At 43.5% G+C, this 11,275-nt stretch overlaps 1 protein-coding gene across 2 annotated transcripts; it reads right to left on the minus strand.

The window, feature by feature from the left end:
• Window positions 1-900: 900 nt before the first annotated feature.
• LOC112565321 lies at window positions 901-10,796 on the minus strand. Of its 2 annotated transcripts, XM_025240728.1 has the most exons (3): window positions 10,742-10,796; window positions 5,669-10,447; window positions 901-5,635 (listed from the first exon to the last, which is right to left on the minus strand). In XM_025240728.1, exon 3 carries the CDS (start codon window positions 5,601-5,603, stop codon window positions 1,044-1,046), a length of 4,560 nt encoding a protein of 1,519 aa, XP_025096513.1. In that variant the 5' UTR covers window positions 5,604-5,635; window positions 5,669-10,447; window positions 10,742-10,796; the 3' UTR covers window positions 901-1,043. The 2 variants fall into 2 exon arrangements, with proteins under 2 accessions (XP_025096513.1, XP_025096504.1); XM_025240719.1 differs by having other exon boundaries at window positions 901-10,447.
• Between the last annotated feature and the right edge of the window lie 479 nt (window positions 10,797-11,275).

Genomic DNA, 11,275 nt, shown 5'->3' on the forward strand with positions numbered 1-11,275 from the left:
CTGAGGTTCTACTTCGTGATCTGACATCACTTGTAGAAGAAGGATCATCGCAATGTTTTCTAGGAACGGGATGACGACGCTCAGCAAGAAAACCCTTTCTTTTTGTGGTGGGAGGTAACTCTTCGGGAAAAGAGTAAAATTCCTTCGCTCCTTCTTCCGACAAGTTTCTTTTTAGTCCAAAATAAGGAGGATTACTCATCTGCATAAAGTTGTAAACCCTCGCATTCCTCATCATACGACTAGCGTCGTGTTCAGGTAGTACAGTAAAGGTGGTGAGCTGCCTTTCAGGTAATGTACGATTCTTATTATCACAGCAGGACTTTTGGTGAGGGTTAGGCTCAGAACTGTGGACACGTCGAATCTCTGACTCCCTAACATATATCGTCTGATGCCCACTTACAGTCCTAAAACTCATTTCTTGAGTGCTGCCCAGTTTTCGTGGTTTCAGGTTAGTAGGGCGTAGCATCCTTTGCCGGAAGTCAGGACATTTTACCAGCTGTTTAGAACACAAAGGTCTGTGGTCATCTTTTCCTAGGGGACGTGGCTTTGCTGACTGCAGCTCATCCTTGTAATTTAAACGATCTTTGGTTTGATGATTCTCCAAACTTTCTGCAGCTGTCTTTGAGGTTACATTATCGTGCAGTCTCTTATTCTGCCATTTTGAACATTCCTGAAGAAACTTCAGCATCAGTTCTTCCTTTCCACAGGCTTCCTCAGAAGAGGACCAAGGAAGATAACCCATTTCGGGCCATCCTTTTGCAATATTCTGAGCAGCAGCTTCATCTTCATTGCTAACCCTGATTTTCATACTTTTATTGTTTATGGAAACTCGTGGAGAAATGCTCCTGAGACTTCTAACAGACCGCCACCTGGGTACGTTACCTGCTGCTCTTGGCAACTGGCACCTCAAGGCACGTCTGGAAGAGTCTTTTCTTCTCGACACTGGTTTTTCATGGCTTGGACTCTGCTCAGCAGGGGACTCCTCCTCCTCTGCTCTGCTTGCGTTGCTGGCGCATTGGTTAAAGGTCAGGATATCGTCAGCATTACCGTAAAGGCACGAACCCGATAGATTCTTGAGAAGCATGTGTCATGGCTTGGGTAGACTCTTTCCTCTGTTCAGGTCTGCAGCTCGTCTTTCCGAAAGGCGCATGGTCTGGAACGTTAAGCGGATATAAATGCTGAGGAGAAGGGGTGCTAGTAGAGCTGGTGAGGTTGGAGACGTGTGTGTGGATGGAGACGCTGTGTGGTGGCGAGTACATCAGAGGCTGAGCAACAGCGTAGCACGTCTGCTCTGAGGTCCTCTGGCCGCTGACCCGACCATAAGACAGCGGCCATAAGTGTCCGAAGCGTGTAAAGTCTTTGTCCAACACCAGTGGGTGAGGTTCTTGTAGCGTTCTACCAGCATGGACTTCTAGTTGTCCAGAAGGCGGAAAAGATGGTCGGGAAAGCCGACTGCGCAGCTTTTGAAATATCTGCTTGAAAAATCCTTGATTGTCTTCTCTCTTCTTCAGCTGTTCTAAACGACGGGAGCTTTTTTGTTTTGAATTTTGTTTTGTCGCCGGTTGACAATAACTGAAAGTCTCGTTATCTATCTTAAAAAGATCACTTGGCCTGTGTTCTAGTCGGGTGGCACTCGTGTGGTGTGTCATAGAAAGGTCTGGATGACTGATATTTTTGTGTTCTCTCGTAGAAAGGTCAGTTGTCAGAGCTTTTGGATGACTAGCAATCTTCCTTTCTTTCCTAGGAAGGTATGCCTTGTTTTCTGTAAGACCAACACGGTTTTGTTCTTCCTGGTCATTTGTCAAATGTTTTGGGTTTCTGAAAACTTTGCTGTCTTTCTTAGAAAGGTATGTCTTATCTTCTGCAAGATTAACACTCTTGTGTTGTATCTTGTCACTTGTCAAGTATTTTGATTCACTAACCATTTTGCTTCCTTTTTCGAGAAGGTCCCTTGTCAAGTCTTCCGAGTGGGCTCGGTTTTGTTCAGTCTTACAATGGTCGCTTTTCACTTGCTGGATAAATTTGATGGGTAGGTTCTTTCCACTAGGGCGTGATGAAGCATCTCGAAACCTGCTTCCAGATAAATATTTGGCTTTCATGCAATTAGTGTGAGTATATTTAAGTCTATCAGTACAAACAGCCTGGGGTCTTTCCATCATAGGATGACTTGTACTAACTGGAAGCCTCTTGATGTTGTTTTGACTGGCAGAACCATAGCACTGTTGCAAGTAGCGTCTCGATCGGTAAGCACACCTGGGAATTGTGTCATTCAACGGCCTCTTCCTTTTTACCAGAAGATTCCTGTTATCTTGATGTTTCCGAAGTGGGACTCCACGTTGAGTTTCTGATCCCAAATTTCTGGCTGACGATTTTAAAGGCATTTTCACTTGATGCTGTTGAAAAACATCTACAAAGCAGTCGCCATATTTCATGGTGCCAGTGGATTCATACGCTACTAAGTTGTCAGTCAGTTTATCTTTCATAGGTGGGGACTTGTGTAGCACACGATTTTTACCTACTTTTCGAGGAGATTGAACTTCCGCTGTTTCTATCTTTGCTGTCAGATCAACGAACTCATTGGAGGGGAAACTGCTTTCCTCCTTATTCGCATGTAATCTCGTGAGAGGAGAGCGAGACTCCCGGACTCCACTTTGAGAGAAATCATTTGACAGAGGTGCTCTGAGAAGCTGGCTGGTTCTAAAAACCAGAGGTAAACTGCCATTTGCCGCGCTTTCAGGTTGAACAAAAATATTTGATGAAGGACATTTTTTACCTTGATTTTCTCTCGTTGCACTTGAATTCTTGCCCCTGTCGTTTAACGTACGCACCGAGCTGTCAACCCTCTGTGTAGTAGTGAATGACCTGTTGACAGAGATAGATTGAAGTTGTCTCCCTTTGTCTATATGGACCTTCATAGCGCGCTTGATGGCCCATCTCCTCCATTTCCAAATAATAAATCCGATTCGCTCCTTTGTCAAAGATGTTTTCACTTCTCGTGAATGTTTGTTCATCAGATCTTTCAGGGAGTACTGATGCCTTACCACAGAGCTGCGATATATCACCGGTTGACTACATGGGACTCTCACAAGGTTGATTGGTGCTAAGCTCTGAACTGCATTGTTGTCGTATATGGGACATTCCAGAATAGAAGGGAACACGAATTCGTCCATGAGGTTTTCTTGTGCACAATGAAACTGAACAGTTTTTGACGCTTCGTCTTTATTTCCAGGTATGTAGACAACGTTTGCGCTGTTTCCTTTTTCTCGGTGAAGAAACATAGTATTTTCATTGCAAGCGGCTGAACCATCTGTACCGTGATTACCATAAAATTGTAATCCTTCCCCTTCAAGCCCTTTACTTAAAGAGGTATTATACCTGTTGATCAGATTCAACATGTGGTTGATCTTCCCTTTTATGGTCATCATCTTTGAGTTGAATTTGTCGAGTGTATTGTCAAGAACATCGGTATGGATGAAGTTGCAGGCTGAGTGAAAATCTTCACTGTTGCTTTCAGCGGAGCAGTTGCCTCCAGACAGATTTTGAAATGGCAGGTCGACAGAAGAGTTTGGTGATTCGTAGAACAAAGAACCGGTAGACGAAGAAGGCGAAATTCCAAGTCCTTTATTCTCTTCAGAGCTCTCCGTGGTTTGCTCGGTAGAAAACACAGGTGGGGTGTATGTATGTCGTTGGGGAACGCAAGGCTTTGTTCGTTTCTTGTGGCGAGGATCACTAGGGTCATGGCAGAGATATAGAACAGGTTTCTCTAACACTTGCTTGATAAACCAGTTATTTTGGCTGTAGGTTTTCACGACGTTTAAGGCTTTACGTTTGATAGTATATGCCATTGCTCCTTGAGATGACTTTGCACTCACTTTTGTGTCCTCTTTCACACTTTTCTGCAATTCTTGTTGGAGGGTAGCAAAAAGGTTTATGACTATTTGATACAAGTCACCCAGATGTTCGTGATTTTCAGGAGCACTTTGAGATCTGGCAAGTACACTAGAACTTGAAGACAGAGATTCGTCCTCGACCGATTCACACTTCCCAGGATACAGCGGATATAAACCAGACTTCTTCCGTCCCTGCCTCAGACCTTCGTTCATCGGAGGATGATCATCAAGAGGTGGAATATTATCGTTGGTTTTCAGTTGAGAGTGAGAAGTTTCCACATTTTTAGTCAAGAAGGTGCTCTCTGAAGAAGAGTTGTAGGAATCTGAGCTACTATCCAAATTCCTGGCAGTTGGTAGCTTGGAGACTTCTGCCAACCAAGCTGAGGACAGAGAATCGCATATTCTACACACCAATAAAGTTATTGGATCATGAACCTTCCGATCCTCAAGTGTTTTCTTAAGTTCGAGCAGTTCGTGGCTAGTTTCCAGTAAGATTGCCTTCATCTTTTCCACGTTCGTGTTGAATAAACATCTAGATTCACAAGGTTTACTTTCATTGCCAGACTTTTCAGATTCTGGAACTACAGCCTCTTTGATGTCCGATTTGAAGGGTCGATTGGTGAGTGTGGATTCAGTCGACACTGCCGTCTTAAGAGATAGCCATGAATCATTGCTAGCCTGTGAGACATCTTTATGAAGAGATTTCGCCATGTCCACAACGAATGGTGTATCAAACTCTTGACTGCCATGCGTCAGCCTCAAGTCAGACGACTCTTCAAAAAATGTGCGAAATTTGAGTTCAGCATCAAGTATAACTTCATCAAGAGCCAGGATAGCAGCAAACTCACTTGTGGTAGATGACTCCTTCGTCGTGTAGTAAGTAGTAGGTGTTGATTCTGTCCTGAAACTTCTGCTCCAATTGCTGCTAAAATTGGCGCTTGACACGTCAGACTGAACGGAATCTGAATCGCTGTAAGATGTTAGCGAAGGCTGTTTGTTTTCATAGAAACCTTCTTTGGGCGTTACGATTTCTTGTTCTGTTTCTGCAGCTCTTGACCAGGGTACAGCCTCGTTGGCGATATCTTCCAAGGATTGTTGCATGCACTCTGTCGACGATATACGCAAACTCCTGTCGTCATCTTCATCGTAAGACTTATTGCTCTGACAGCTAGAAACACGACACGACTCAATGGAGGAGGCTGGATCTCCTCCAGATGATGATGACATCCTTCTAGATATTATCGAAGTTCCAGCACTTCCCTTCTGTGCATTTGTTTCTGTAACTATCTCTTGATTGGGGATTTGTTGTTTTCCATCTTTGGTGTGTACACTTGTCGTCTTTCTTCGGAGGGACGTCGTTTGAGAGCTTTGGATGTCAGAGGAGACGTTAGAATAATTTCCCAAGTGAGATTCGCTGACAGAGTAGCTGTGTGTCCAAGGTGTCTGAAGATTATTTTCGGTATAAAGGATCAGAGGCTCAGATGAAGCTGCTTGCACAAAAACGCTTTGTGATTTCGAAACTAGCTGATCTGAATCTTTTTCAGTCAAGAACCGCGGCAAAGAACTGTCATTCTCGTCATTTCTGCCTTCTTCAAGACTTTCGTAGCATTGCCTTAGAGACGTCTTTGATAGCCACGTTTCACTAATTTGATTGCCATCACTTAAACATCTCGGTTGACAAGGTGTTGAGAGTAAATACTGAGGCCTGTCCATTGTAAGCAACTCTGAACATTCAGTCGTTATTTCTGAAGCATAAGGAAAAGTTGTGTACATCGCTTTGAGTTGAGTTGATGACTGGCTAGAGAAAGAGAATGAATGAACACCAATGGACAGGAGCAGCCCCTGATTTACCTGGGACTAATTTCTCTACACTTTGACTTCTGTAAAAATCAAAACACGATTTGTTTGCATACAAATGTTTCGTGTTTTTGCCAAATTTTGCTTTTGGCATCCGCATTCGGAAACGTTGGTCTGAATGGATTTGATGTTGTTTGTGTCCATCAAGTGTCACGCACTTAGATTTACCTAAAGAATTATCTTTCATTTTTTTTAAATTGTTCGGGGATGTCTAGAACGCCTCGATCTCTATCGATGACATATTGCTGCTCTTGATAAAGGTGCCATTTGGATTTAACTTTCTCCTTAGATGTGACCAATGCTTTTTTATCTCGACAACTTCGACAAAATTTTGAAAAACGTCTTTTGGAATGTGTGCCAGGTATGTTACTTTGTGTGTCAGCTTCTTGACATAAAATAGTATTCCATTTCTGAATCTCATCTTTTACATGGCTTAGAGGAGATTCATCCACGGAGGATTTATCAACATTTGGCTTGTTCTCAATTTTAAACAGACGTTTTTTAGATGAGCCTTGAAAATAAACCTGAATGCTTTTAGATTCCGGTGGCTGGCTACATTTCTCTAACTCGACAGGTTTCTCCAAGTTGTATTTGTGAGGATACTGGTCTTTGGAGACAGAAGATGTGGCTCCGTATACCAACGTTTGATCGCTGGAAGAACTTTGCGCTAACGACATCGACGACACATTCGTAGACTGTTTTTTTCCAATCGTGAACAAAGAGTCCCCCGAGGTAACCCGCTCAAAACCCAGAGAAGGTTGATGAAGATGTCCTGCACTTGCGGCAAAATCGGAAACTGCGATGACGTGGCACTCAGCTTCTCTTTCGTGATGTCCACAAAATTCCCAGGTGATTCACATACTTTGCTTAACATTTTACGTGAACTAATAAGATTTAACGGTTTTTCTGTGAGTTCCTTTTTTGTCATATTGCTTACCTCATTTTCCGAAGACGATGTCTGGTCTCTTTTATGAATCGCTGGACTATCTGGTCTTGAAAATTTGGATCTGTTGACAATGGTTTGTGTGCCATGAATGAATTTCGCTGGTTTTTTATCATCTCTGCATGGTAATGGACCAGAACTTCCAAATAGTTGACACATTTTACGCAATATTTTAGGCCCAACAGCACGAGGTGATCTTTTTACGATGAATTCTTTCCCCACAAACAAATTATTCGTTAAGAGAGGCTCTTTATCAGTATTTGGAGATGTTTTCAAACTGTATGAGATGTCAGACCAAACCAACTTGTTGAGGGATTCCTGTTTACTATCAGCCTCCACTGTGTCTTCTGATTCCTCTTTTGTAAATAACATCTGTTCATCTCTCGGAATAGAGGAGCACGCAGCAACTGAATCAACGTTTGGTACGTTGTTTGTATGTTCTTCTTTTCTTGTGATAAATTCATTCTGAACTCGAAAACTCACCTTCCTTGAGATATGTGTAGACTTGTTTTTGTCGTTTGTAAGTGCGTCCTGAACCTGGGGATTCTCTTGTTTTTCTAATTTACCCATTGATTCAGTTTTAATTTTTATAGGTTTATCTTTAGAATCTTTACTGGTCGTGGCACAAAGGTCGTCATCTTCATGACTAAGATCAGATTTGTTGTCGATGTTCAGAATACCCTGAACGTAAGGATTTGTCTCGCAACATCTTTCATCGACGGATTTGTCTTTGTTGATGGTAAGTTCCTCTTGAATTCCGCTAGTAGCTTGGTTTGTCCCTTTATCCAAACCTTGTTGCTGTATTTTAAACCCAATCGGAGCATAGTGTCTTGTAAATAGGGATGGTTTTTCAGAGGAGGAATTTTCTTCTAAAATATGTACAGAGTCTCTGTGAACACTCGGCCTTTCTAATGGATTATCTACAACTGTCATTTTGAGCAGGCTATCAGCAAAATAACTTGTGCTCGACGCTATACTTATGGTTTCTATACTGCTTGTCGGACCAAGTCTTTAAATGTACGAATCGCCTTGTTTGCCACTTCATTCAAAGATTCGTCCTCAGTTATGGTTTGTTCACTTTCAACAAAAGGTAAGTCGTCAGAGGAACGTGAAGTCTCTGTTATTGTTTCATTTGAGTATCTTTCCTTAAAACTAATTCGAAAAGAAGATTTAGCATCGTTTTCCAACGAGGCTTTTTCTTTTAAAAGGCCGATATTCTCATATTGGCCTTTCATCTTTTCTGATGTTTCACCCGTGAATTCGTTGGAACTTTTTCCCAGTATTCTTCTCGGAGAACGACTTTCTTTACTTGATTCAGTCTCCGCATATTCAGAACTGCTTCTGCAAAGTAAAACCTGTGATGTTCGACACAAACTTTTTCTTGTTCCATCCACAGAATTTATTTCGTCTATGGCAAGTTTCTCCTGCAAAGAAATTCTAACGCTGTCTTCAGCTTCATCCCCAGACTTCTTTTGGTTGCCACTCGCTACAGTAAAATCTGAACAATTTTCAGCCGTTGTTTCTTTAATTGTAAAGTCGTCTTTTTCTCGGACGTTTGCTTCTACTGTATGCTTTGGAGACTGTGACTTCAATAATTCACTCGCTTTTTCTTTGTCGTCTATAGCAGGTAACTGACTGATTTTAGGAGACGATTCCGATGTAACAGAACTATCTGAGTCTTCAGACCGGGATTTCTTTTTCGTTCTGTTGAATACCTCATCGCTTTGACTGTAAATCTCTACGCCAGTCTGAGGAGATGGAGTTGTCTGGTTGGATGGATCCCTGTTGGCCTCGGTCCTCATTGTTGGTGACGTCGAAATACACTTTTGTGTGCAGAAGTCCTTCTTTGGTGAGTGACTTTCATACCAGGGTGGACTTGAAATGTATTGACCAACTGCATGGCTCGCTTCTGACTGGGGTGTCACCTGTTCAGATTCCAGATGTTCCATCTGTTGATGCATTTCTTTTGTTTGCTTAAACTCCGCGTTGACCTTTGTTGCACCTCTCAACTCAGGCTGCAGGATACTGGTGCCTTCTTCCTGCAATGCAGATGCGTCTGTTTTTGTCACATGACCAACACGTTCATGCCCACTGGCAGGTAAATAAGCACTCACCGTGAAGGGCTTCGCAGGAAAAGAGGTTGGATTTCCATGTTACCAAGGGATTCCGAAAATGTATGCATAGAGTCTAGTCTGTAAGGACTACTGCTTACAGAGGATCTGTCTGTGACGCTAGCACTGGAGCAAGACTTTTCCTCGCTGTCCGGCATTGTGGTAAGTAAAGTCAGAAATGCCGTGACCATGGCGTTTTCGCGAGGTTGTAGTAGATAATCTTGAAGCAAAGAGCGAGTGACGTGAATCTTTCCGTAAGCTACAGAGTTGCGGTCCCTCTTCTGCTTATACTGTTTGACTTTCCCGCACATACTCCTTTCGTTGGGATAATAGTAGGGATTGTCTCTGAGCGCTGGGTAGGTGTACCGTGAAAGATCTGCGTCAAGAAGGGAATGGATCCTCTTACCACGGCTCGCCCCTTCACCAGACCAGTAAGGGCTCGTCTCCCCGTGAGAATAGAAAGGGCTAGACTGAAAACACTGTAACCCGTGACCCATCTCTGTCGGAAGATTCGAAGTTGATGTGAGAATCTCACGGAAGTCGCGGTACATCTGTCTGTGAGGGACTGACCTCAGCACCTCGGGCTCCGAGGGGTCGTCGAGAGAGTGAGATATGAAGTGAGAAGAAGCTCCGTCATGGCGTCCGTTGCTGTGCGGGGTCCGGTCGTGGGAATTCCACCTACGTGGCTGGACCACTCGGGGCGGTGTCAATTCCTTGGCTTTCCTCCCCTCCTCGCATTTGTCTCTCGGGAAGGTCCCGAACGCTGCCCAGGACGCACTACCGACTCGGCGGTCGCACAAACGGTACCCGTAAGTTCGACACTTGTCGCCCAGCAAAATGGGTACGCTAGCCAGTGCATCCCCCATCTTCGCCAGCATTCCCTGGCGCCGCTTTCATTGGGCACCAACTCTGATGAACACGAGCGAAAGTTTTCAGACGAATGTTGTGGACCTTTGAAAAGCATATGACGTTCGTTGTGTATCCACACATAGCGTGACCTTCCGAACCCGGTAGGGGAGTTAGTGGGTCTCTTGGCCCCTCTAGCCACTCCCTGCGAACGACGAGGTGAACGTGGAACCGGCGGCGTGATTTGCCTGCTGTGTTTAAGTCGTTCGTGTAAGTCTTTGGCAGAGCGAATTTCTGTAGCGGTCGAATCCCTCAACACTGGAAATAGTTCGTCTTTTCCAAACATACAGGTGTTAAACGCTGCACCTGGCCTAGCATCAGGGTTCATTTTGTCTCTTTCCATTTCGCATACATGCACGTAGAAATCGTTCACAGGGAAAGTCTAGTGAAATCTCTAACACCCTGCATGTTGTTAGTCGTTGTAGAAGAATGATGTCTGAAATACAGGCCAATGATAGAGATGGTTCGTGCAGCTAGGACTCGCAGGATTGTAAACTGTCACAGAAAGCAACTGCTTTGACCAGTGTTTCACGTCTGTAATCCAAGCAGGTACACAGTTTTAAAACATGCTGATTAAGGAATGTACTGTAATTCCACCACGAAGTCTTTTAAATATGGGCGACAAACATTGGCCACAATAGTTTGAAGCGGTGATGGTCGCTGATTCCCTGGCCTGAACTTTATACGAACGCACATAAAATAAACTTCCAGTGCCAGTCACTACAATCTTCAGCACTCACCTGAAATATAAAACAGGGTCATTAGTTATCCGCTTCTGTTTGACAACTGGAACAGAATCTGACTTTGTTTATTTCCTTCATTATTGATCTAAATTTCCGACGTTGGCTCAAGACAGAACAAAAATAGTCCTCTGCCTTTTGCTACGCCGATGCACAAAGTTTATTTTGATTACACTTTAGGACTTTGTCAAAACGTAAAAGAAAATTGAAAGCGAATAGTTGTGACAGCTGTCTAATAGCAAATAAATGTATCTTGTGATTGTAATGTGAGAGAGAAAATAACACAAGACTAACCGACTTGACAGCCGGGAGGCCTGAGACATCATGGCGTCGTACAGCTTGTGACGTCACTCACTGACGTAATATGACATTGGCGTCACATACATGCGTCAGCAGCACGTTCGGCTGTCCTTCTGTGTGTGTGTGAGAGAGAGAGAGTGAGAGAGAGAGAGTGTGGATATTTATATGTGTGTGTGTCTGTAGGTGATCGTATATATGTGTGTGTGTGAGAGAGAGAGTGTATGTGTGTGTGTGTGTGAGAGAGAGAGTATATATGTGTGTGTGTGTGTGAGAGCGTGAGAGAGAATTAGTGTATATATGTGTGTGTGTCTATGGGTGATCGCATATATGTACGTGTGTGTGAGAGTGTGTGTGTGTGTGTGTTTGTGTAGGTTTTTGTGTCTGTGTGAGAGTGTGTGTTTGTCTGAGTGAATATGTGTGTTTATGCGCGAGCGTGTATGTGTGAATGTGTATATGTTTGTTTATATATATATATGCGTGTGTTTGTGTGTGAAAGAGGAAAGGTTTGTTTCGTTACAACTACATGTA

The sequence above is a fragment of the Pomacea canaliculata genome, linkage group LG1 (genome assembly GCF_003073045.1).
Source record: "Pomacea canaliculata isolate SZHN2017 linkage group LG1, ASM307304v1, whole genome shotgun sequence".
NCBI lineage: Eukaryota > Metazoa > Mollusca > Gastropoda > Architaenioglossa > Ampullariidae > Pomacea > Pomacea canaliculata.

Excerpts from the sequence above, each read along its gene's own strand:
- LOC112565321 (XM_025240719.1), bottom strand. The coding sequence starts at position 5,663 with ATGTACACAACTTTTCCTTATGCTTCAGAAATAACGACTGAATGTTCA.